Here is a 27991-nt window from a genome sequence, read left to right as displayed (position 1 = left end):
TCCCAGGAGGGATGCTCGCTGAGAATCTGACATGCTAGCTGGAGGACTAGGACAGCTGCTGCTGTTGGTGCGACCCGCGACACGGTCACCGAAACCAATCAAAGGAGGGCCGTGCAGTGACTTGGATCAATCGGGGTTTGTGTGATTTTAAAGGCGATCAGTCAATCAATCAGTTAGATCGACCCCCCCGCGGCCCACACCGGTCACCTTCGGAAGGAAGGAAGAACGCAGAAGGAAGGAAGGAAGGAAGGGAGCGAGGAAGGAAGTGTTAATTCAACGTGAAACGGGCTTTGACATAATATTGTCACTGTCTGTCTTGTCTGACGACAACATGGCTGAGTTTAGCATCGATGAGAAAAAACTGCCGGGAGTGAAAGAGGGTAATAATAATGACAATAACAACAACATGTTTGCTGAACCTGAGTATATAAAGCTATGTCATCTATGTGTATTTACCTCTGACGTTAGCCATAGCTAATGTTATCAGGGAATGTAATGGACGCAGGTGTTGGTGGTGAGAGGGGTGTTTAGCTAATGGCTAAAGCCGCTAGCAGCACAGCAGTCCTGTTAAAAGGTGTTCTTATAATAACATAAATCGTTTTTCGTCATGGCCGTACTGAGGCATATACATTATAGGTGTTGTTGCGGTTATGTGCTTTATGATTAAGCTTAATCTTCATGCTGATCTCTATTTGTCATTTAAATTCCAAGGGGTTTGCTCTTTCAAAATGACAACTTGTCTCCATAGATAAGGCAGTGAAGGTGTCACCGACCTTTTTAAATGTATATGTTTTTACATAAGACATAACCAGACTTTGTGTGAATCACTCAAGACTGGTATGTGTTGATCTCTGCGAATATGACACGATGTGGGACGTGCATGTCACCTGATAGGCCTCACACTCACAGTGAGTATTAGGATTTGAGAGCTGCAACAAACAGATTAAAGCATGTGGCCAGTAGTCCATTACATCCACACTGACTGCCCCCTCTGTATCCTCCCTCCCCCTGGCCACCATGGCTTACTGAGCCTGTTGTTTTCTCTGCAAAGACATGGTAGAAAAGCAGAGATTTATGCTGAACTTATGGCTTGTTTAGCTGATGGAAAGAAGATCCCAGAGTGGGAAACAGCTGCTCCCTGGAATGTTTGGGATGCTGGAGTGGAAGAATAGAAGGAATGGGCTTTTTCCACTACTTAGCTGGGCTCCAGAGAGTTGAGTTGACTCAAAGTGTTTGGCAAAACGTCAGTTTTCCTGCCTCACATTTTCAGGGTATTATTTTTGTTTGGTTTAAGTGACGTGGAGACGGAGCAAAGAATAATTTGGTTTCAGCTTTCTTTGCCTTGTGTCCCCTGATGCTCTGTGTTGACTTGTTTTGAATGAAAGGTTTGGTCTAAGTACATAAGAAAAATGACATGCACCAAGTGCTGAAACTTTAAAATGAACAGGGAGTTGTGACTTGTGTCTGTCACACAAACCCAGATTATTGTGCTGGCTGCACAAATTTGGCTGATTATATGCAGTAATATTATTTGGATCAAATGTCAGGTTTCTTACTTAAAGAGGTTAGACGTAATGGTTGAAACATGCTCCCCAGTTGGTCAGAGGGTGTTGTTGAGACAGTGGCGTGACTGGCGTCTACCCCTCTCCTCCTCACTTCATCTGTTCAACCAACTCACTCAGCCACGTCATCCAGTCTGTCTAGCCCAGCCATCTACTATTGGCTTACTATTTAATACTGGTTCAGCATCTGGGTTGACTAATGTGTTCCCCATTTTAAGAATAGGAACTCTCATGATTCAGAAATCATTCCAAGCTGTTTTTCTCGCCATCAATTATATTGGCAAATGTGCTTTCAGTTTCTTTAGAAAATGTTCTCATACACAAATGAATGCTGGTGATACTTTGAAGTAGCCCACAGTTGTGTTGTCCTCATGCTATTAAATATGCATTATCGGATGAGGTAATCTCTGTGAGAGTAGAGAATGGGCTCCGAGCCTTGTGGTGTGAGGTTGTTGAGTGATGCCACTGGGTTTATGAATGTTTAATGAAAGCTTGGAGAAGACTAAGAGTAGTAAATATAAACCTAAGACTTCTATGCTTTGCTAAAAGACAAAAAGCATAATTCATAATTCTTTATTTTGAATTATTTTGAATTTGATAGCTAGACAGGCACTGATCAGTATGCCAGGGGGTAACTTTTGTTTTCAGGCCACAGTGAATGGTTCTGTAAGCCAAGTTCAGAAATTAATCTTTCTTAAAACAATTACAATTCCACATTAACCGGATCTATTAAAAAATAAAGGCTTATTACGTGTGTTCTATCAATCAAAGGTTTCTAGCTAGTGCCACATTGGAGAATAATTACATGTAAATCAATAGCTTAATTTTATGGATTATTAAATGAAGCCAAATGGGCGAACTTGAAGCACACTCCAGATGAGCAAGGACAAATGTTAACGTACGTACATACACACATTTAAAATCAAACAAAACCGCCAAAGGGACGCCGACCGGTTTTGACCCGTAGTTGTTCCTCAGAGTGTGGCTAAAGAGAACCGTCACCCAAGTTCAGTCCTTTATATACTCTCATTGGCCATTACATCAGTACAGTATAAAATATACGTAATTATATTGAGTTTGCCATATCTTTAGTCACAGTGGTAAATAGAGTGAGTTAAATATGAAGCTAAAAAGTTAATTTAAGTTCTGTTCAGTTTAATCCACTTTACACAGCATGACACAGATGTCATAAATGTACCGGAAGCTCACATCCATTATCAACTTGCACTGTGAGAATGTTTCTAAATCTAAAATACACCCTTAGGCCTCTGCATTCCCTCCATAGAAGTCAATTAAGCTATTCTGGGCCCATTGAAGTTGAATGCCTAAAGGCAGATCCAACCATGGTATTTAAATAATCATGTCAAATCAGTTCATAAATAATTATGTCTCAGATTCAGTGTATTTGTGTGAGAAACTTGAGTTCTATAATGCTTGCTTGTTTTAATTAAAATCTTATCTCTCCAGGGAAGGCTGGAATCTCCTTCTCAGCAACTCCCTGCCTCACATTCTTCTGCCCACTTGTAGGATCACTGTCTTCTACTGCTGGTTACTGAGCATTCATTGCATGTTGCTAAGCGCACCTTAATGTTATTGGCAAAATCCTCAAATTTTACACTCAAGGATTTTACTGTGCACCTACTGTAGATCTCTTTTTTTCCCCTAGGAATTGTTTAATTGTGACCATTGTCACCCTGTCGCACTAATCTGGTGGCTGCTTCCTGTAAAGATCCTCCTGTAAACAGACTCCAATAGAATATCATAAAAAGAGGACATGAACAATCGTGTCAATGCGTTCTGCGTATCCAGATCTCACACTCAAAAGCTCGAAATCAGCAAAGTCGTCCCAATGTTTTTGCCCAAACTAGTCTATTGAAGGTCAGAGAATGCTTGCTCAACCAGAGTTTCACTTCGTGTTTTATGAAGATGAAAATAACCTGTTGTAGAGAGACCCTAAACCACAGACACACCATAGACACACTTGGTGGTGGTGACTTCCTGTCTACATAAGTCTGTCTTGCATGATTAAGTGGGCACATGTTGTACGTATCAGATCTGATCTTCCAATACTCTATGTTGTTAACTTGGAAAGTTCCTTTCGTATAAGCACACAGTTTTTATGAATGTTCTTACTTTGGCATATGTCATCTACGTTGGCCTAATCTGGAGACTGAAGTATTGTTGCCTAGAGAAGATGGTTCAGTAGTTGTTCTCCAGTCTACGCTGCCCCGTTCAGACTGTCTTCCTGTCCATGATTGTTGGCTGGGTGATATTGTTCTTATCAGAGCCACTGTTGCTCTGGTGTGTAGGCGTATGGGCGATGAGTTTAGAAAGTCTGAAACGATGGATGTCATTCACGCTTTTAATCATTCAACAACATACGATAAAAGCCTAGACTCAAAGATCTAATGATCCGTCTCGGATCCATCAGCAAATGTCTAGGCTATGGCTTAAGTTGATTCTGGATGTTGTATCCTGTCATTGTCTTAATATTGTTAAGTGAAAGCAGTGTTTCTGAACAGCTCTGTCTCGGTTTGTTTTTCCCCAGTGTGTCGAGACTTTGCAGTGCTGGAGGACCACTGCCTGGCCCACAATCTTCAGGAACAAGAGAGTAAGTAACGCAATACTCTGGTGGTGTTCATTTTCCTTTTTGTGGTGTTAACCAATAACCCCAGGGCTCAAGACATTACAAAACAGAAGGTTTTGCAGCTGCACGACAATAATGACCACCTCCCCCGTATATTCCTGTTGGATTTGGTTGAAATGCATGAAGGTGGTGATGCCTCTATCTGTCCTCCTCACACTCCTCCTCACTCATCTCTGACAGCTTTGACAGTTGGTCAACAATGTCTTCTACTGGACACACTTGATGGTCTGCGGGATGCATTTTTGGGCGGTGTAGCCGCCCCTATAAGTGGGGTTGGGACACCTCATTAGTATTAGTTTCCTGCACTGTGATTGGCCCAGCTGGCCCAGTTAGCTGTACTGAGATTGGCTGACTCTATTGGCTGACTCTATTCAGCACTGTGATTGGCTAGCGAGACACATGATGACATTAATAACCTATAAATAGGATTATGCACTTCCAAAAATATTTTTTTTTGGAAGTGAGCTTCCATCACTATGATGACCACTGTGATGACCACACCGCCCACTTCACACTGGGTGTGATTTTTTTATTATACAACAGTTTGTTGAACCTCACTATGTCTGAGAGTCATTCTGATGAGTGCCAAAATCTCACAATGTAGCACCCAAAACGCATCACATCCACCACATTTATCTCACCTGTAAGTTAAAGATGCACCGATCAAACGGCCGCCGATCAAAATTGCCGGTTTTATATCAAACCACATCGGCGACCGTCACTGTTATAAATTCCGGTTTAATGCCGGTTTTGTGTCAAATTGATACTGCATGGGCACTGCACAGCATGATGGTCAAGTTGTGACTCAGTAAGCAAGTAGCCAAGTGACAGCCTACAGATGGTGCTGATTACCGTTGCAATGTTAGGATATATTCCATAATCCTGCGCGCAGCATTTTATAGCCTACTCAATGCCGTGACCAAAAATAAAATAATATATATATATATATATATATATATATATATATATATATATATATATATATATTTATATTTTTTTATATATGTATATATTTTTTTTTTTTATTGGTGGCTTTGGATAAAACATTGGTGGCTATAGCCACCGAAGCCCCCGCGTAACGACGCCACTGGTGTGAACGCTCACATGATTATCGTTATAGTTATTATGAGTGGACGGCTGTTTACTATGAATGTGCTCTGGTGTGAACTCGTTTAGCCTGCAAATTGATTTAGACCCATTCCTAGATAGTCAGCTTCACAGACAGTTTGGGTACCTTATTGGTATTCTTCTCTGTGAGTCTGTCTCACAGAAATAACAACCTAGCCTTCTGCATTCCTAGGGCACATCTCTCTTACTTTACAGGAAGACAAGGTATTGAGCGTCAGAGAGAGTAGTAGAAAACTGAAGACTGCACACACCAACAATCCAGTTTCCTCCACAGAAAAATGTGTCAAACTCTGACAGTGCAAACCGCAGTGTCAGTGGAAACAGGCTGATTATGCCTGTATAAACCCCCGCTTTGCCACTGTGTGTGCATTATGCCAGTACTGCAGGATGCCATAACAATGGTAGTAGGGTCGTGGAGCGCTATGGTGGACTAGGGTACTGTACTATTACTATCTGCTTTGTCAGGATCACATTAATGCCTATGTGTGTCTACTACTGAAGCAGCAGTCCACAGCAGCCATGGCTAGAGTCTGAATCAAAGTTGGACAGCAAAATCAGATTAGCAAGCACTCTTCTACATCAGCAGGAAACGCCCACTGAGACACTATTGTCTGCACACATATGCATGCACACAGTGCAATTCTCAGTGTTATTTTAACTCTTAAGGCGGTTACACACCGGCGAATATGCGAATATACGCAAAATTCGGACTCGTTCCGAATAATTAAAAGACGCTTTTTTCGCTCCGCGAAACTCGTGTGGAAGCTTGCATTGACTTTATAAGGTTTTAAAAAAAAACGTATTATTCGCATGAAAAATATCGCCCCGGTGTGTAAGGACCTTTAGAATTAAATGGATAAATTAAGACTTGAGATTTTTTTCTGTGTGTGTCTGTCTGTACGTGTGCATGTTGGTGACTCTGTGTCTAGATATACTGTAGGTTACTTTGTCTTTTTGAGCTACAGTATCTGACTAGTCTTTCACATGGCGTTTTGTGAAGAATACAGCTAGAATTGTTTTAACAGCTTTGTTGTTTTGTTTACATTTTCTCCATGGACATTAACATACTGGAGTCAATGTTGTCATTGCGTGTAGTTGTGGATGTTTGGATTTCATTTATAAATCATTCATAAATCAATCTTTTCTCCAGGGACTATTTTCAGCTACACTTTTCAAAGCAATCCATGCTTTAAAATGCATTCAAATGCAATGTTTCAAGTTCCTGCAAGTTGATTTTCATGCCGTACTGGAATGAATGGAATCCATTGGCTTCCTCAATTCTAATAAACCATGGTATGCTTTGGAAAATGGTCAAGTATACCATCAGTCATGGGCTAAACATGATGGCAGTATGGTTCGTCTCCATCATGGTGAACTAAGACCCTTACTAAGCTTTGAGGTCAAAATGCACACCCTTCTGCCCAAACAGGTGGACAATCTATGAGCCAGACATAAGCAGGACGTCGCCTTACTCCTACTAAACCCAGATGGCCAGTGTGGCTACAGCTTCCCTGCTCTTGTCCCTCAACTTTTACATGAAAATGACAAGAACTGAGATGATCAAGTAAAACTGCTTTTCATACTTGCCTGTCGAAAATAACCAGATTTTTAAGGTTGTTCGCTTGAAAATTAGTAAATTTTGGCCAGTGTAATACTGTCATGCAATGAACTGAATGAATTGTACGTTAGGCTTGTTAAAGAACGAAAAGTCAAAATCATACATATGGCAAAATAAGAAAAAGAGGTTGCGCATCAACAATGGGTTTTCTCAGTGGAGTGCTAGACCCAAAGTCCAGTATACACATCAAAATAAGGAATTTAAAAAATCCCAAAAAGGTAGCACATCCAAAATTTCAATTAAATGGAGGACAAAGTACTCACATTTCCACTTTCTTTATTACACACACCAATAAATGAACGCTTACGCGTTTCGGCTATGAGCATTCTTCCTCAGAGCATGCTTGCACTGAGGAAGGCTCATAGCCGAAACGCATACATATGGCAAGTTCTAAGACTAGGCAGCTACAACTGTGAGCTGGAATCTGTTTTGACTTTTTAACCCCCTGCACCCCTTGTATTTACGCAACAGACAGTTAGGCTTAGATTTGGATTTCTATGAGAGGAAATGTAATTTGTTACTCTTCATGCACGTGTTTTCTCTAGAAAGCAGCCTTAATGACTTCTCCAGACTACTGATTGTCAACGTAGGGTCCACGGACTCCCAGGGGTCCTTGAGTAGGTTCTGGGATGGGCCCCAGCTGAATGATTGATTGATTGATAGGAACCAAATGGACCCTTGCAGGCCTGTACTGTAACTCAGAGATAAATTAAGACAGAGGATTTGACTGTAGATTGGGGTCCCAGAGAGAAACTGTATCGAATGGAGGTCTGTGGCCTAATGCATATCAAACTGGGGATCCTTGAAATCAAAGAGGTTGAGAATCAGTGGCTCTAGACTGCTGCAGCTTGTTTTAATAAGTTTGTGTGTTTGTTTTCAGTGACGGCCTTGCATGGCATTTAGGCTGAAATATGGAGGGAGGAGAGAACCAGATGTCACGCTGTCACATCCCTACACAGCATAATCTGGACTGTGTTAATTAAACTCTTGGTTTTGGCCAAGGACTGTCCTTAACACTTTTTGAGGCTTGTTTAAAAATCCCTACCTTCCGTGGCCAAATACATACAATTTTGGAGGTCCTTGACATGAAAAAAGTTTGAGCACCACTGATGTTATAGCAACATAAGTGTTTCAGAAAACATAGGATTAAGAAGACATTTGTGGAATCGTATCTCAGGTCTTAATGGGTTAACCCCTCTGCCACCAGGTTAACTGATCTGGTTTGAGCTGGCAAACCGTTTGTCTCCTTTTGACCCTGGAGGTCACACAACACAGGACGCATTGTTGCTTTTCACAGCCCAGCTGTCTTGTTTTTTCACTGCCTCACATCAACAGATGGCAACCCGCTCTGTCAAGCAAAGAAAACCATAAGCACATTGGTATTGTTTCGTTTTTTTATTTGGAAGCCCAGAGTATGTAAAAACGACAAAGTTGTCATGAGGCTGCATGAGAAGTCATCTTGCCAAGGTTGTGTAAACCAATGGTTCTCAAGAATCCCCAGTTTGATATGCATTAGTCCACAGACCTATTTGATAAAAGTTGCATCTCTGGGACCCCAATCTACAATGTAAAACCCTCCGTGTTCATTTAACTCTTGAGAGTGAACAAATGGAACCAAATGGACCCGTAAGGGCCCATTTTTAAGTTAGTTCTTAACTGTCTTATCATTTAGCTGGTGGGGGGGAGGGGGCGTTAGAATCCCCTCAAGGACCCCTGCTCTGGACCCCAGGTTGAAAGCCACTGATGTAAACATTCAGCATATCTGACATGTGTTGAAGGTCTTCTTTTTTATTTCCTTCAATGCAGCAGGTCTTCAGAGTTCTGCTTTACTTAGATTGGTCTGGGCATTTTGTCTTCCATTTTTAACACATTGGGTGCCAGCATTTTTTCATAACAACTTACGTTGGGTGCCAGCATTCTCCCCATTGACTGCGCTTTGCTGTTTAAAGCTCTAGACTCCACGAGGAGCAAATCCATGTAAAAAAAACATCCATTCATGTTGCGCGATGACCCTGGCTACAGCCTGGAACGATAACATTTCACTCGCGAGTTACAATGGGGGGGGATCGCGCATCGCGCATGACCGGTTTTCCCCACCGGAAACAGATTCGGAGATATAGGTGTTTTAAAGAAGGAAATAGACAGGAAGTGGATGGGAGCCATGTTTTTGTTTCCGGTGATCTATCTGGCCTATCCTTCTCAAGATCACAATGGGTACTCCCAGAGCTGCTCTAGCCCCGCCCGTGTGGAGAAAAACGAAAAAAACAAAAAGACATATTTCACGGTCTGGACCGTGTTCGGCACCAATGCGCTACTCTGTGAAAACACGGTCCAGACCGTGTTTGGCACCCGATGTGTTAAGAGACGTTAACACCAAGCACTAACTATAACTACCTTAACAATAACATTAAAGATCGTTCTGACTCAATTGGATCGCAGAGTCCACACCACAACTATAATGAAGACAATGGTGAACGATATAGTTATTGTGCTTGTTGTGAAACAGCCCTTTAGACAGTCCGATCTCGCCTTCTCTTTCCCTGTTTGTGGAGTGATGTCAGACATTTTCAAGGTTGAACAAAGGTTGTCATAATGCCCCATCCTGTCGTTCATTCCCTCGAGAGACCAATGCGTTTTCTTTTTCTTTTCTTTTGCAAAACCTCCTGTGGGATAAAGATAGCCTCCTATCTCGTCTTTTTGACGTCACGTTCGACGTCAAATGTTTTTTTTTTTCATCTGCAAGGTGTCATAAATGTACACGATTGATCAGTATCATCCAAATAAAATCAATGCTGGCCCCTTGGCTTTTTATCAACTGTCGTGGCTGTGACGCAGGTCTTCTTCTTTACTTCCTTCAACGTGAATGAAGAGGGAACTTTTATGGAGCCCTTCTCGGGGGAAATTGTGGGATGTAATTTGGCCCTTTTTCACAAGAAAGCTGTGAGCCGATCGATCGTCAAGTAAGGGGGAGCTGTGTGAATGAGTGAGTGATGCACCCGTACATACCGAGCGGCCGTAGTGCGTCAGCAGACAGGATTTATCACCTGTTATGCCAACACAGCCTTGGAATGGCACCTCGGCTTTAACAAATCACTTCTCAGTGAATCAGTTAATGGATCAAATACAAATTTTGCTTAGCCATTAATTTTAGCAGTTATTTTGCTCCTCCATTTGTGGTAGCTCAATGAAGTCATTGCCCTTTCTATATCTTATCTTTTCAACTACAGCAGGCTTTCTAAATTAAATGTAGTTGATATGCCTATATAATGTGGCATTATGGAAACATAAAATGTGCGATATGACTGCACAGTGCACACAGCTAAATTTAGCATGATCCGATCCATTACATAGTGCATGCTCTGTCTGTGTATCTTCAGAGGCCAAAGCGGCACTTTGTTGGTTTATCTCTTTCTTCTACCAAAGCAGATCTCAACAGCACAGCTGTGCCCCTCTATTTAAACTTCAAAGTGTCTGTGTGTGTGTGTGTGTGTGTGTGTGTGTGTGTGTGTGTAAACCTCCACTCAGAGACGGAGTGGAATCCATCCTAGCTCAAGTACACGGAGTCCAACCACAAAAACAAACTTGGCGTATGCAGGTTTTCTCAAAGTGTAATTATTGTCACCCCTGCCCTCTCATTCCTCAGTAGCAGCAAGCAGTGCAGCCTGGCGGGCTGACTTGCTGTGCTTTGTGTTGTGTATACATGCAGTCTGAAGAGTGTGCACTTGTGCTCGTTACTGGTGTGTGTTTATGCGCACCGAGCTTAAGGGTGGTGTTTGTGTGTTTGTGTCTGCAGTCGAGAGCCACTTGGCGTCCAACGTCCATAAGAGTCGCCTGGTGCAGCAGGACCTGCAGGTGGCCAAGAAGCTCCAGGAGGAAGAGGATAAGAGGGCCAAGGTTCAGAACCAGCGACAGTTCAGAGACATGTGAGTGTCCATCTCTCTGTCCTCATTGCCTCCCCCTCTCTCTGTCTCACACACATGCACCATCAGACCATGTATGTATGCATGTTCATATTATTTGACATCTATGTCAGTGTGGTTCCCAAACCTTTCCATGCCAAGGACCCCCAAAGAGGCATAGCTTCTGGCTGCAGCCCCTATTGTGAAATATCTTTAAAGAAGAAAATAGACAATCTACAAGCTCACACACAGCTTGTAGATCCGCTATTTTCTTATAATTTTGACAGTAATGTTGTAATGACGTGCTGAAAATAGCAATGCCAACAAACTTATGAATTTAATTTCAATTAAAAAAAGAAATGGTGTAATCTTTCATTTTCCTCTCTTTACCAATTGGCCCTCCTGGTGGCCCCCTTTGTAAACCACTGATCTAGGTGTCGCTGTCTCTCTATCTCTCTCTCGTTGTCCATATTTCTCTGTCGCTCTTTGCATGTGTTGCCATTGTCAACTTGCAGAGGGCGTTCAGCTGTGGTACGCTCAGTGCATTAGATACAAATTCACATTATGTAATATAAGTCCGTACCGAGGTATGTAACCCACAGCCATCACGTCTCCTGCTAGTATCCACCACTACTGCTAGTGTCCAGTACCCTGTTGTACATCATGTGCTACATACAAGCCACAAAGAGGCTCCACTCTGCTCTCCAAGTTTTGTAAAAATGTGCTGACTCACAATTCAGTCAGCCAAAAGTCAGTTTCTCTCTCTTTCTCTCTCTCTCACACACACACACACACACACACGCACACTTTAGTTAAAGGTAATTGGCATTAGAATTAGAAGCAACCATTACATAAGTTCACTTCAATCAATAATCTTTATTTAGTAATGGCTCAATTTCATACACGAGTGCAGGCCAGTAACTCGCTTGCCATGCTGGGAGCTTCTGTCGCCATCCACTCTGCCCTGGCAAATGCCACGTCATGTACACACACACCCACATCTACGTAAGCCATATCACACCTACAGCAGTGTAATTCAAGTGCAGGTGGACTGCAATGTAGTCAATCTGGTGCAGTGTCTCTTGGAACCGCACATATGTACACATACAATCTCTCGATCCTGTGTTGCGTACTGTCTTACTCACACACACGCACACTCACACACACTCTCTCAATCTCTTTCTCTCTCTAGTTCTCTCCTGCTCTCTCTGTCTCTTGTGTGCAAAGAAGCACACACACACACACACACACACACCTACACACCTCAGTGTTTACCAGTCTTCCACTCAGTTGGTCTCATTGTCAAAGTTTCAGTGCTCAATGACACAGATGAGCTGATAGCATCATGAGCTGTAGAGTAACATCACAGCAGGCCTGGAGAATCCTGCCTGGAGCATAGGCATGTCATCCCTGATTGATCAGATAGTTATCTGATCTGAAAGCAAGAGGAATGCTACTCCATCATGTGTTGACTCTTCAAATCATATTGTTGTTTCCCACTTCATGCTGTGTAGATGATCTTCCATCATAGATATACACTGCATTTTACGATTATCAGCCATGCTACCTGAAAACACATCTGAAGTTAAATAAGACTAGTGGATGATTTTACCATGTTTCTGGTCTTCCTTGTTAACCAGCAAAACAAGCAGCCAATAGACCTTAAGTTGCCTCAAACTTTCATCTCTTTCTAAACTTAAACGATTATAAAATGAAATAGTGTTGTGAATGTTATGTTTTTTTCCCCCCTGAGCTCAGACTTTTGAACAACAGCCTCAAGGCAGATTGATTCAACAGGAAGATTATTACATTTTATGCCTGTTTTATGCTCTGTAATCTGTAATGTGTATCTGCTATTAATAGTTGACTGTTCTCTGCCTCCCTATACACATGCATACAAACTCATATGCACACACACACATCAACACAAACATGAAAACTCACATACACACACCTCAGCGAGCGCCAAGATAATGAGATTGCCCATGAGATTCAAGAAGAACTGGTCCGACAGGCGGAGCAACAACGACAGCAGGAGGAGAAGGATGCGGTAAGAAATACTCTCTCACACACACGCGCATGCACAGCGCACTCACACATGCCACGGATAAAGTGGTTAAACACATACTGTACACTCATTCACTCACTATTGCCCATTCAAGCAAGACATCATCTACATCCCATCAGTCAGCACCCAATTTCGATGGGTGGCTTGTCTCACTTAAATCATTAACATGGCAGGTTTATAGTTATTGTTCCATTATGAGTCAGATGGGTGCAATGGAGAGTGTTAACTAAAGTCCAAAAAGTAGGTTTTGGGGCGCAAAATCCAAAACAAAAGTGCTTTGGGACTGTTGTACATACTGCTACACTTATTTGACCTACAGTATATAACATCCATCCTACTAAATAAATGTCTTGGAAAAAGTATAGAATTTTGAAATGAGAAGTGTGCAGAAACTGTTTGTTCAGTTCTTGATAAATTAAATTGATTAGTTTATTGATTAGACATCAGGTTCACATTTTTCATGCTGAATGTTAATGTCCACAATGCAAGCAAAGCTAACATTTCAGTACAGATGCTGTTAAGTTTATAGTGTGTGTGTGTGTGTGTGTGTGTGTGTGTGTGTGTGTGTGTGTGTATATACAGTACATACAATAGACAGGACAGTGTAGACAGTAGAGTTCTCAAATTCTGCCCGTACCCGGCCGGGACGAAAATGTAAGCTAATTTCTTCAATAGCCCCTAGCGGCCGAACGGTGAGGCCGGCAGAAATGGCAGTGGATGCGTTGGATGCAGCTCAAAGTGAACAAGTAGCGAGTTCGTCGCCTTACGACCTTCCTAGACCTTCCTAGCCTGTGTTATTAAGAAAAGAATTACAAAATGGCCAAAACTCAAACATCGATTTTCAAGATGTTTTGGCCATTATCTCTGGAACGGAAGGTCAAATCTGCTCAGTTCAAAGCTTGTTGGATGCGTGACTTTGAGGACATTAAGCATACAATGGTACTTCCTCGTTGTTTCAGGTTTTTTGGCCTAAAAGTATGGTAATCGTTCGGGCCGGCCCAGTTAGGGCCGGACCTTAATTTTCAGGTCCGTTGAGAACTCTTAATAGACAGACAGAGAGTGGGAAGAAATGCAACCCAGTTCTACAGGCGGAATGGAACAGATTTTGTGGAGGGTAAGTTATCCTTGTTAATCTTTTTATTTCCCTCATAATGTAGGCCATCGCTCGTAAGATGCAGGAGAAGTTGATGAAGGAAGAGCGGAAGAGACAGAAACAGCTGGAGGCCAACTTTGAGGAGGAGTACTTTGAGGATCAAGGGGGTGAGTTAGCACCAATAATCTGTTCATAATGTGTGCGTGCATGTGTGTGCGCGTGGGTCTGTTGTGCCACAGTCTATGATGTTTTCCAGGCATGTGTTGGTGTATGATTGTGCGACTTTGACACTGTACAGTGCTGGATACTGTTGCTGACCTGGGGCTGAGATTTTCACAAGTGCTGTTCTAAGCGTTATACTGTAGTTAACCTCCAGGGAAAGCTCAAGCACACCATTTGTTATCTCAATCTTCCCTTTCAAGTACAAACACTACAGTTGGTTTTGCAATGCTAAGAGTTGACTGCTAAGGTTTGTGTCTCATGTGTTATGAAAGAATATAAGGGAAATAATTAGGATTAGCTGGTTTAAGATGCCCTCTAACATTGTTTCTCAACCGGTTTCTCTGGGACCTAAATTTTGCATCAACAATTAAATCAGGAGAGAAATGCATGCATGGATAGATGGATCGATGGATAGAAAGATAGTCCGTCTATCTCACACAAGAGGTATCTAAAGCATGCAAGATGATGAAATGTTTTCTTCTCGTCCATTCCTTATGCACACTATGTACTGAGCTATTTCTTAAAGGAGTTACGATACTTGTATAAAACCAGCCAAGGAAATGCCAACTTGCATCGTGGTTGGATAATCCATGCATGGAAAGACAGACAGAAAATAATTCACTGAATTTCTTACAACAAATGTTTTTCATAGAACTATCACATCATATGCTTCTGGAAATCAGAAGCTTTCATTTCCACTCCTGCTGCGGGAGAATAATAAACCGGGATTTGAGACCAGGATGATAAAAATGGAAAATTACCAGTTGATCACTGGCTTTAAATGCCAGTGGGAATGGGGCTTTACGTAACCAGAGTTGGTCTTGTCCCTAAATCTGAAGACAATTTTGCAACCTACCGGTACTATTGTGTACCAACTCGTTGAGAATCACCTTTATCACCAACATCTTGTTTTACTGTTTAACATCACTGAACACAGAGGTCATTTGTATGTAGAATTCCTCTAAGGTCCTAACGTGCAAACTCTGTCTGCAATTCAGGAGACCATAAGGTCCTTGATTTCTTTCAATCAGTGACACATTGGCCGATGGTGACTGTGATTGAAGCTGTGTGCAGCTGTAAAAGTTGGTTCCATCACACATCACTTGGCAATCACATTTTGGCCCGAGACAGAAATTCACTGATATGGTTGCCAGAGTGCTCATTGTACTGTATGGCATGAGCCACAGGTGTACAGATCAGAGAGAGTGTGTGTGTGTGTGTGTGTGTGTGTGTGTGTGTGTGTGTGCTGCATACAGTAAGGAGCTGGTTAGGGTTGAGGACTGTTTGAAAGGACCCTTTAATCTTCTCTGGTGCCTAATAAAGGCTCAGCTTCAGAAGCAAATCAAGTGCTTATTATGCTACAGATGTAGTGCACCACTGCCGATGTTTAAAAAAAAGACATATATATTCATCATCAAAGGTTCAAAGTAGTCTAACAAATGTGCTAATGTTTTATGTTGGCAGTCTCTCTTTGTTAATTCGCCTCAAATGTGACTTATTTCCAAACTGCACTTGTGCTGTTTTCTGGCTTTTCTGAACAATACTCAATTCAAATCATCGTAGAGAGAAATGGAAAGCGGAAGCACAGTTAGTTGACTTTTGTTTTGCTCTGCACACTTGTTATCTTTAGCAAGATAACGGCCGTAAACCATAATACTGTGACAGCTATTTTCAGCAAGGTAACACCCGCAAACTATAATACTGTGAGTGACAGCTATTTTCAAAGGTAACACCCACAAACCATAATACTGTGACAGCTAGTTTCAAGTGCAGCAAACAAGGCAAATCGAGTAATGTAGAGCTGAGTGCAGCACTGTGAGTAAGGCGGGCCTGCTACATGTGGCCAACAGCATGTGTGTGTGTGTGTGACTGTGTGTATCGCTGAAGACTGAGATAGTGCTGACAAGATTGATCGATCTCATGTTGTGTGAATAGCTAACAGAAGAATGTTGTCCAGTCTTGGAAAAAAACACTTGCCCATTTGCCAGAAAGCAAACTCCATTTGCCCAAATATTTATTTTCCTTGCACCGGGCAATCGGGCAAACCTTAATGTTGATGGCAGTTGAATGCATGTGCTGTCAGTAATTTAACCTTATTCTATTGTTGTGCTGAGTATAAATCTGTCTGGATCAGACTGTCAACTAAATGACAATGTAATATGTGAAGGGTTGTACTTTGGGTGTAGAAAGTTGGTGTGAGACACGTAGGCCTACACACAAACACCATAATCACTTAAACCCTGCCATCCCTAATTTGGGCATTACATTATAAGCAAACATTTTCCAAAATGTTCAAACATTTTCAAAAATTATGAAAAGCAGAACTACAAGGTCGCATTGCATCGCAATGTATTGTGAGCTTGTAGATCAGCTATTTTCGCTATTATTTGCGTGACAGGCAAATTATGAAATGGGACTTAAGTGGTTAAATTAGGGCTGTGAGGATGGCCAGACCTTAAGAGTTGTACTTTCTTGTCCATACAGCACTGTGTCAGTGTTTGAAGTCTGTTGACATCCCTGGCCAAAATTGGGTCATTATGAATGACTCCTGTGTACTGCACATACGTATATGATGACTTAAGCCATCTTCCACGTTCTCTCTATGTAGCTTTTGGCTATTTGCAGTGTGCAACACCATTTTATGACAATGTATAGATCAGGCTGCAACTTATGCATAATGCAACCTCTCCCGTCTTAAGGCCCTAGCTACGTGCTTATGTGCACACCTGTGTACAGTACAACTGGCAGTGTGCCGTGATTCAGCTGCTTATATTTGTTTTTGTCAAACCAAAGCTGTTGAATTCAGCTGAGGCAGTTGTGGCTATGTAGGGTCAATACTGAGCTTTCACTCAAAGCAGTCTTATGTTTGCTCCTATAAAGGGACGATCTGAATCACTGACGCTGTCATTTAAAATATTGAATCAAACCCGTGTTACTTTTATTATCATCATCTTTGGAGGATGATAGTAAAATGATAATGTCCTTGTGAACACACAGAGTAACACACACACACACACACACACACACACACACACACGCACGCGCATACATATGCATGCATAATTGCATATATAGTTTATATATGGGTGCTGCTGACACACGTTTTTACATACAATATGGATTTATTCTCAATCCTGTCTTATCAGTGGTGTAACTTCTCCCTAGGTGTGCGATAGGCTACTTCGCACAGGAAATTAGGTGATGCTTGCAGACAATCATAAAGCAGCATGATATACCATCAGGGAAAAAAAGGCATTGGTTGAAAGGGACCAGAAGCCAGAGAAATATGGGACATGTAATGCAGAAAGGATTCGAGGAAGTGCTATTTAAGTTTATAATGAAACGCTTAAAGTTGTAGATGGTGTCATACAGTTGTGTATAACAATCTGTAAAGTATGAACCCATTGACAGCCTTGCTTTCCCTTCCACTGTCATGATAAACCTTGTTGACTTTGACCAAAATCTTCAAGTCCTGTCGATAACCGAAAGTCTGAATTGTATGCTATTTTGAAATAGAGAACAGCACAGTCAGCAGAGATCAACGTCCTTTAGGGGAACCCTGTCACTTTGCAGGTAGTTGGCTGTCATGCCCTACAGTGGCTACCTTTTTTCAAACATTCAAAAGTAAACAGTGATGTGAACCAGCCAGTAGATAACTAGCATTCCATTCAGCTGACGGTAGGTGATACTGGCTGGTTCGCTGTGTGCTTCCTCCACATAAATTCAAATGTTGGCCAATTATATGCGAGTTCACAGGAGGGTCTCTGAAATGTGATTCTTCTGCAATTAACTTGAATTCCTATTAGCGTAACTAGTTTGTCCTTTTTCTCTTGTATTCATTCTTGCAACAGCCTTAATACAGTAGCTGGCTTGATGCCAAGACTTGCTTTGTCATTTATTGATTTTAGGCTAAGATATCATTAACAAATACCTCGCATTACCACAGGGCATATTGTGTGTTCCATATTTAATACCAAATGCCTTTGCCTATAAGCTGAATTTTCCTCTGTTCACCAGTGACGTTTGTTTCCATTGTTGTCATAAGAAGGCCTGCACCATAGACCTCAGTCCTGTAAAACCTGTCTTCCATTCTGGTCCAAAACCCCATTGCCATTCCTCTTGCTGTTCTGCTGTTCTCAGGGTAGCTTGGTTCATTACTTACAAACACTCTGCTCAACAGGTACTAACTCTGTGCATACTAACCAACTTAGTTCCAGCTCATATTGTGTCTGTGTTGTTGTTCCCGTCTCCATGCTCTCATCAACCATCGTCCCCTCTACCATGTTGTACATCATCTCCACCTTGCCCAGCTGCACGAGGGCCCCATGACTTGGACAAACCCAGCCGCTCTGGCCCTGATAGACATTCCCCGAGCCGGCACGGTGAACCAAATGAACCAATCAGTTCCCATCGCGAACACTCCCCAGAGTACAGCTCTGTGGAGCCCAAAAGGAGTAGGTACCCAAAACAGGACCCCGTGGCACCTCATAGCCGTTCCAGATACCCAGAACACTACCCACCGGCTGATGGAGGACGTAGCAGGCACGCAGATCCATACCCAGAACATCTACTCTCCCCCAGAGGCAAACACAAGGATAGGTACCCAGACTACCAGCCTACAGAGACGGGCAGAGTCAGGGGTCAGAGGGGGGATGAAGTGGAAAGGGCGGTGAGGAGGAAGGACAGGCCTGCCCGACCGCCGGCGCCACATAACCCCATAGAGAGAGACAGGGATCGGGAGAGAGACCATGACAGAGAAGGCAACAGACTTGGAGACCGAGAAAGGGACAAAAATCGAGACCGAGAGAAAGGCAGGAATGTAGAAAGGGACGTGGGAAGAGACCAGAGGAGAGACAGAGATGATCCGGCCAGCCGAGACAAAGAGAGGGATAGAGGCAGAGGGCAGACTGGGGACAAAGCAAGGGAAAGGCACAGGCAAAAGGACAGAGAAGGACACATGGGGAGAACAAGGAGCAGGGAAAGGGTCCTTGAGGAGGAACCGGTGCCTGGCCACAGCAGAGACTTGTTGAGGGAGGAGAGGGTGTCCCGGGAGGAGGTGGAGATGGTGGATGACCATGGTGATGGTGAAATGGAAAGGAGGGCCAGGGGCCGGCATTGCGTCTACCCTGGACCCGGGGAGGTCTTTGAGGAGCACAGGAGTGACGATGGGAGAGGGGAGAGGAGGGAGGCCTGGGACCCTCGAGACGGGGAGGGTCCCAGAAGGGAGCGCAGTGATACTGACCCTTCCCGGGAGACAGGTACAAGCCCGGCTGAGCCCACCTCCGGGACCATCTGGGTGTTTGTGTGGTTTGTCGGGTGTAAACGTTGGGGCTGCTTTCCCACTGGGGTGACATCTTGGGGCTTCGGGTGGTGGTGCTGTAACCCCCTGACGACATAATCACTACAATCAGCATTCTCTCTCTGAATTTACCTTCCTCCTCTACATTGCTATTGTCTTAATCTTTAATAATGGTGTTAAAGTTGGATGATGATGAGGACAAGGAGGATGATGATGATGACAATTTCAATTTGAGGCTAATGAGTGATTACTATTCCAATGGTCCTAAACTGATCTCTGATGGGGTTGAACCAATTGCTGTTGCTGCTGTGCGTGTGGTGTGGGGTGGTTTGCTTAATCTGCCATCGTCAGGCTAGTAACATCAACCCTAACTATGCTTGGATGAAAATGTGTTTTGTCAATGTCTCGTAGAAATTTGCTACAATATGCTTCATAATTAATTTCATGCCAGTACTCCCACGATTGATTCCCAAGCGCAATATTACTCAAGAGCTGTCAGTGAGCTGGTTGTACTGTTATTTTCTGAAGTAGTACTATGCCCCAGAGCTATCCCATAAGGAAGGACTAAAATTATATATATAGAGAGATTTTTTTTTCTTCTTCCTAGCACTGAATATATGTCCTTTGTTTTGTGTAATCTATTTTTTTTTCTTCCAATTCGGACTTTGTCTCTGCATTCTGAGGTTTATTCTCACAATTGCAGCGTATCTCAGAATTCTGTTTGTAATTGTGAATTCTGAGATGTATGATTACGATTTTGAGGAAAATAACTAAATTCGGGCCTTTTTATCTTTACTCCGTGGCAGAAAGGGTTTTCCATATTCCCAGGCCTATAAAGTCATAAAATCCAAAACGACAAGGTTGAAAACCAGCAGAGACACTGCAGCTCTTTTGGGTATGTTGGGAGACAAACATACTCCTGTTGTGTCCATCTTTTAATAGATGTGATTCCGTATGCAGGTCGCCTTGTCCACCGAGGAGGTGGACCAGTGGTAGCAGGAAGTGAGTTTGGGATGAAGGAGGCGACCCAGGGCCTCACACGGCTGGATATCAGAGAGCAGGAGATCATAGACATGGAGGTTGCCAGGAAGCTACAGGAGGAGGAGCTCAAGGTGAGGAAAGCGGCAGTAATAGCGTTTATTAATGATCCAACTGTGAAAACAATTTATGATTTAGGCATTTAGCAGACTCTGAATCCAGAGCGACTTACAGTAAACACAAGGTAATGCATCAAATGCGTAGAGGCGGTGTAGTGACTTCGTATAGGATCATAGGTAAACTTAATATCAATAAATAATTAATGTGTACATTGAAACTATACAAACTATAGGATGCCAGGGCAACAAATGAACCTGGCATCTGTCTAAATAACATGCCATCTAAATGACATTTTAACCTTTGCATAAGACTGCATGGTTGTCAAGGTTGGGGCAAGTGCTACGGGCTGATTAGAATCACTACTTTCTCAGCCATATCAAAAACCTCTCCTAGGTCACTCTAATGCTTTGCTGGCCAAAGAGTCATTGATAAAAATCTGTTCACATTTGGGACCATGAAACAGCCCAAAAGATTATAAAGAATGACTTGGTAAACAGTAAACCAGTCAGTCAAACCCCTCAATGGAAAAAAATGCAATGAAAGAAAGTGAATATATTGCATACAATACATGTTATAGTTCAGTCTTAGATCAGCACACTTCGTTGCGCAAGAACTGGAGGTGCTGAAATGCTGTCAACCTCTTGTCACTGCATTGCAAAAATATAAGTAGCAATTACAGTAGCCTGGCAAAATGTAACTGTTAAGGTCCGTGCACACCGGGAGCGTTTATTTTGTGTGATTAATTTGCATGAATTTAAACTGCTTTTGATGAAGCAACATCGTTATTTTTTTTTAAATGAGGTGGATTTTTCAGTGTGAATAAAATCATAAAGCTGTATGAATGTTCACCAAACATTGGCTTCACCAAAAAATAAGTTTGATGTGAAATGATCGCGACACATTTGCGTATGGTTAATTAGCGCCGCTCCTGATGTGTAATGACCTTAACTCTTGAAATGTACTTGTTTTGCAACAAATTTGTAGTATTACTCTTCTAGTGCAAGTGATGATTTTATTTGAATTATATTCTGTAATGCAAAGCTTGTGTTCCTAACCAGACCACCTTCTAAATAAACATCACAATTACACAATGGGTATTTAATGTCTTTAGCAATTTTCTGCCAACTTCAACATCTGGAACCATTATGAATAAAACAATGGCTCAGCTTCATGTGCTGTGTGGATATAATAACTTCAGAGCTTTGGATGCCTTTGAAGCCATACGTGACTTAAGAAGGCTGTTAAAAGGGTTGTCACTTCCCATGTTATATAATGACAGTCATGGGAACGGTGAGTCCTGTGCCTGGGGAGAAGGACTTACAAGTTTTGATTGTTTTTCTTTTTTGTTTGTTTTCAGGCGAGCAAGATCGACAAGCGTGCAGCCCAAGTGGCTCAGGATGAGGTTAGTAGCTGCCGGCGCCAAACCAAGTCTGGAAACGTATATTTAATTTATTTTCTCACTCTTCTTTTTTTCATCCTCCTTTCTTTATCTATTCTTTACCGCTGTTCAGTCAACTATTACTACACCGGCCTGTTTATTGTTTTGTAGCCATGTAATACACTCCCAGAGTGCGTACACACCCTTTATGTTTTTAACCGTTTGTAGCCCAAAATAATTAGTAGATCCTTAAATACCATTTATGCAATCTTTGTCAAATACTCCTAATAATAAACTAATACTTATAGAAACTTACAAAATCAAGATGACATCAAAGTAACTAATAAAGAACAACACATGTAATGTAAGTAATGAACTCAGAAGTTCTTATGACACAGGTATTCACCCTTGCTAGGTGATAAGTTTATTATATGATGATGGAAAATAGCATTTGATCAACACAGCAACCACGGCAGCCATGATTGACATGCTGAGTTCCTTCAGGGCGTGGTGGCACTTCAGCTTCCGTTGATTGGTCAGCTACTGCCATATTGGCCATAGGGTTGATATCTGCTGCTGACCTGGCCGAGAGGATGATGGTTATCACCCTCTCTCTGTAATTGTATCACTCTTCACCTCAAGACTGTGTATGTTTTAAACAAGGTACAATACTGCGTCAATGTGTGGCAGGATTCGGAAGGAGGATGATGTTTTGGGACTGGTGTGTACCATTAAACTACTGTTTTGCTCTGACAGGAAATTGCCCGGCTTTTGATGGAGCAGGAAAAGAAGGAATACAAGAAGAACAAAGAGAAGGAAAAAGAGAAGGAGCGGGAGAAAGAGAAGGACAGAGAGAGGAGGCGGCATGAGGGAGAATACAGGGTGATTATTTTCTTTTTTCCTAAACCATTCCTTCTGGTTTTAACATAGAATTTTGCAGTCGGAAGCAATTTAGAATCGCTATATCTTTAAAATAATACTCTTCAGGAAAAAATAAATTGTAGATGTGACTCATAATTCCACACAAACTGTGGCTTGCTGTTGGCTGCTGTAACGGAGAGCGGCAGACCAGCATTTCTTTTAAAATGTGTTTCTTTTTTCCACTGCGTTTCCAGCCAAGCTCAGAGGAGGTGGTCCGACCCAGAACACGGGAGGAGCAAGAATACCAGAGACAGAGGAACCACAACAAGCCTTCCAGGTACATGAACCGCCCATTCAATACTGCTCATGTTGCTTCTTTCAATCTCCTGTTGTTGCAATAAAATATAGGATGATTTTGTTGCTGTGGCGGTAAAATCTGTCATTGTTACCCTTGCTGACCTGAGAATAATAAAGACGGCTCACATACAGTACATAAAACAAAACCACACCTCAACAGCTATAGTAGGCGTCTAGGGAAGCCACCTAGTGGTTGAAGTGTTGCTGGTTCTGTAAACCAAACTGGCACTAAAAACGATCTAATGCAAATGACTAAGATGCAATGTAGAACTGTTGTCTTAGTCCCCTCGCTCACGTTGGATTTCTGACCGACCGCTTCCGCCCACACCAAAATGTAAGTGCCATTTAGTCCCACATAATCCTGCAATATTACAGTCGAGTCCCTCATTATCCCACAATATTCCTGTTGGGACGCACTTGCCGGGCAACCATTAGTGTCAACCCCTGGGTCGGGCTCTAGCAACAGGCTGTTGAGGTTTTATTTGTAAATAAAGCCTTAGAGATATAAGCCATGAGCTATAATGCAAAATACCACCTGCTGAATCGCCACTAAAAGAAGATGTGAAACTTCTATTGTGGTATCGCTCACATTGTCGTTTGTTACATTTCCTACCAGGCCTCCTCAACCCCGTGCACATGACTATGAGAATGTGAACAGCTCTCCGTACGGCTACTCGGAGAACCCCTTCACCCCCCGTGCTCCCTCCAGACCTGAGGCTGCTCACAAAGGTTTGTCCATCTACTAGAGGTCAAGGCCTCACTTAAGGCCTATAGTAATGCACTCACCAAACTAGGATTATCCTGGCTTGATTTTGATCTATAATGTATTTGGGGGGGGGGGGGGTTGTACTTATATTTCTGTTAAGGAAAGTGGGAGATTCTGATACAGGTTTGCTTAAGATTTTAAATGTGTTATTTTCCTTTAATCTCCAGTTTCTTATGCAGAGAACGCCTTGTATTTAGTTTTGATTCCTAGTGTGAATAAGTCACAACTTTTAGCATGATGAGCCAAAAAGCTTGTCATCTCTATATGTAGTGTTTAGGTGTAATTTATTTTATTGTGCCATGACCAGGACCTGGGTAACACATTTGGTTCTGTACTTTGTATGGAATGACAATAAAACTCCTTAATCTCTCGCTTTTTTCCAGGTGCCTATTATAGGCAATGACTCAGGCCCCCTGTGCTGTCCAGCCATTATATCAGTTCTCTTTTGTTATTTTTTTTTTAAAGTTGGATTTTTATTGTTTTGTTTTGTTTTTACCAAACCCTCTCTGGGCTTTTGTCCAAGAGCCATGGGACAGACTAATGTATTGGAAATGGGATTTTTTTTCTAACACCTTCCAAAGTTGGACCAGAGTTGAGAGAGCATGTTTTCGAGTGCTGGACCAAGTTTCCCTTTCCCTCTTTTTTTATTATCTTTTTATCATTCTTATTATTTTTCCTTTTAACTGGCTCGACACAAAGACGAGCCGAAGGAGCTGCTGCCTTGTGACATGAACTCCAATGGTTTTAGCTGTTTGAAGTAGAGGAGCCAGTCCTCTCTTGTTGTGGTCGTACATGTGCCGATGTTCCGTCCTTCATCTGCGCACCTTTCCGTCACATGGGCTTTAGGGCCTGTGCTGGATTTAAAACTCTGTACCCTCATCTTCCTCTCTGTGGGATGTGCCTGATGCTCAATCCAACATGGCTGCTACAGTGTCTTAGATCCAACATGGCAGCTGCATGGGTCGTCATTCTCCCAGGCTGCAGCTCCTAAACATCTGTCTATGTGCCATGCTGTGCAACAAAGTTCCACGGGCATCTTGTCCACGTGCCACACTGCATATAACTCCTTTCAAGGGACATGTTTTTAATCATCATAATATATGCACAAAACAAACAATACCTATATCATATCAAGATGCTGGGTCTTTTGGCTGACGTGTTTGCTGGTTTTTCCGCACCAGAGGAGATGGTGCTTCGTGATCGTCCGTGCATTTATACCTGGCTGTGTAGACTCATCCTCTGCTTCTGAGGGGGATTAGATTTCAAATGATCGACCCTGATGAGAAAGGGTACAGGTGGAGGAATGGAGGACATTCTGTGTGTGACTCTAAAGTGTTTCTATGTGCATGCTTACTGAAAGTGTACACCTGCTGTGTACATGCATTTCTGTTGCTCTATCAGTCTATCTGGCTGCCTGTCAACTGTTGACAAAGCCACAACAAAAAGCCAATAATGTACTCTTTGTGACTGAACAAGATATATGCTAACCAATATACTGCTTTGAAATATATATTTTTTCCCAACAGTATTTGATATCAGCTTGGTCGTTTACGAACCAAAGTAAGTCGGCTATGCGTGCTAAGCCCTGTCAGAAAATGGAGCAGTGACATTATGAGATGCATGTACGTCACAGGTCTGTGCCAAAACCTAAATTCATGCTTGTGCTGATGGCATCGACATAGTGTGATTGAACTGTTGTTGATTTTATTTAAATGTAAATAATGTCTGAATTTCTACACATGCTCCTTAATGATTTTAACCACTTTAACCCTGGGGTCCCTATTTTGGGCAGGTCATTATAGATGTAAATCTTTGAAAATAGCAGATCCTGAAGCTCACAACGCCTTGCGTTGGAATGTGTTGTGAGCTTGTAGATCGGCTATTTTTCTCGTACAACGTATAAAATGGGGCTCAAGTGGTTAACGTTCTCCCCCACCCCCACATGTTGAAAGTAGATGATTTCATCCTGTGCCCAATTTCCTTACATCAGTTATCATTTGGAATTCATGCTGAAAGGAAACTTTTATTAGTATTTATTTTGTATTTTCTTTTACTTATGTCCTCATTCATTCATTTCTCTCACTGACACTGTCCCTCTGTCACCCCCAACCATTAATTTCCTTCTTTCTTTCTTGTCTCGCAAGTCGACCATCGTTTCCTGCTTGCAGTAAAAGTAAACATTCCCATAATAGAACTGCATCTGGACGCAGGAAAAGACTGAAATTAAACCAGAGAGAAAGCAAAACATTTAAATGAAATTAAAGGGTTAGTTCAGATTTTGAGTATTTTCTGTAGGAAATACTTACCATTAATGTAGTGGTTGCAAAGGTATTAATTGATTGCCCGAGTCCCGTGGTCAGAGTTATGGTCCGGTTCTGATGAATATGAAGTAGTTCCGGTAGATTAGTAGATTTGGTGGGGGCCGCTCATTAGAAATAAATAAATTAAAAAAAACTAGCGTCATTTGTATTGTTGACCTATTTCTACCATATAGAGCAGGTTTCGTTCAATTTCGACCCCTCTGTCACATGGTACTAATGTTTGTGTCCAGAATCACTGCGCCGCGGCAGCCTACTCACGCACAAAATATATGACACAAAAAATAGTATACCATGTGACAGAGGGGTCGAAATTGAACGAAACCTGCTCTATATGGTAGAAATAGGTCAACAATACAAATGACGCTAGTTTTCTTAATTAATTTACTTTTAATTAGCGGCCCCCACCAAATCTACTAATCTACCGGAACTACTTCATATTCATCCGAACCGGACCATAACTCTGACCACGGGACTCTGGCAATCAATTAATACCTTTGCAACCACTACATTAATGGTAAGTATTTCCAACAGAAAATACTCAAAACATCTGAACTAACCCTTTAACGCCACTCAAAGGGACTTATTTTACTTCTTGTTTCCACTGCTCTTTGGCCAGTAATGTTATGTTCATATTGAATAGGAGTGGGCAGTGGAAATGGAAAATACATTCAAACTTAACTTTATTAGCTAAACTGTTGGATTTTATACCATGTATTTTATACCATGCCATTGTGCTTACAGAGGGACTCACTCTAAACAAATCATATTTCAGAGGAATCTTCATAAATATTGTACTGTGTTGACCTCGTTTAAGTTAGTTTTGTAATGAAACATTTATAGCACATGCTTCCACCAGTAAGTCCTTTGCAATTCAGATGGAGAAAGTTTGATTCATATTCTGTCCTATTATTCTCTCCCCGTTGATCTGCATAGTCTTGAACCAAGTGTGTTAATGTTTGTATTGACAAAAGGCCAAGATGTAGACTCATTTATAGGTGGAGTTTCTGCATTAGTTGTGTATGTGCTGATTGTAACTGATGGAATGGAATTGTTTCTGCATTAGTTGTGTGTTGATTGTAACTGATGGAATGGAATTGGTGCCATACAGTACATGTGATTTTTCTTTCAGGGACTTGTAGAAGATGTAATTCTCAGCTCTTAAGACGTTGATATATGCACAGTAAAATTTGTTAATGTAACCTTGAGAGTGTAAAAATTGTGCACATTGAGTTAAATTAACAGTCAGGATTTTGCTGTGCAGGTTGTAGCTAAACTACCACTCCTCTCTGAGCTGGTGTTCATACTTTCTTTGATAATAGCCCCACCTTGTGGACATATTGATGATTGAAGGGAAGAAAAAAAGTAGCTTGAGGAGGATGCGATTGAGTATTTGATGGGTGCGTTGGCTTTGAGTGCAATCCAAAAGGAAATTTGAACGTTGAGTTTGAACTTTTCTTTAATCCAGGGCTTGTATGCAATCATGAATCAACACATGTATGTGTTGGCACTTACTGTAACAGAGAAAAAGGTATGGGTATTAAAAGGTATGGGTATTTTTCTTTTAATTAAGTGAAACCAATAAAGGAATCACTCTTACCTTTAGCATCTCAAACAGTAATAAACTATCAACATTTCCAGTTTTGATGAATATGGTTTATTTATTAAATGATTTAC

At 41.9% G+C, this 27991-nt stretch overlaps 1 protein-coding gene across 2 annotated transcripts; it reads left to right on the top strand.

The window, feature by feature from the left end:
• The first annotated feature begins 13 nt into the window (after positions 1-13).
• On the top strand, positions 14-27957 carry ccdc50a (coiled-coil domain containing 50a). 2 transcript variants are annotated; one of them, XM_080431889.1, is made up of 12 exons: positions 14-380; positions 4111-4173; positions 10749-10878; positions 12814-12904; positions 14080-14182; positions 18548-19495; positions 20497-20648; positions 21992-22036; positions 22769-22894; positions 23128-23210; positions 23847-23959; positions 24380-27957. In XM_080431889.1, the coding sequence occupies exons 1-12, from the start codon at positions 332-334 to the stop codon at positions 24397-24399; spliced, it is 1923 nt and encodes a 640-aa protein (XP_080288015.1). In that variant the 5' UTR covers positions 14-331; the 3' UTR covers positions 24400-27957. The 2 variants fall into 2 exon arrangements, with proteins under 2 accessions (XP_080288015.1, XP_080288016.1); XM_080431890.1 differs by lacking the exon at positions 18548-19495.
• The last annotated feature ends 34 nt before the right edge of the window (positions 27958-27991 follow it).

Source organism: Gymnoscopelus braueri (genome assembly GCF_963280865.1).
Source record: "Gymnoscopelus braueri genome assembly, chromosome: 6".
In the NCBI taxonomy this organism is placed as follows: domain Eukaryota; kingdom Metazoa; phylum Chordata; class Actinopteri; order Myctophiformes; family Myctophidae; genus Gymnoscopelus; species Gymnoscopelus braueri.
Note: the sequence above shows the minus strand (reverse complement) of the source record. Positions and strands in the feature narration are given on the sequence as shown.

Excerpts from the sequence above, each read along its gene's own strand:
- ccdc50a (XM_080431889.1), top strand. The coding sequence starts at position 332 with ATGGCTGAGTTTAGCATCGATGAGAAAAAACTGCCGGGAGTGAAAGAG. Across the intron at positions 19,496-20,496 it reads TGACCCTTCCCGGGAGACAG|GTCGCCTTGTCCACCGAGGA; the intron begins GTACAAGCCCGG and ends TTCCGTATGCAG. Across the intron at positions 23,211-23,846 it reads AACCACAACAAGCCTTCCAG|GCCTCCTCAACCCCGTGCAC; the intron begins GTACATGAACCG and ends ATTTCCTACCAG.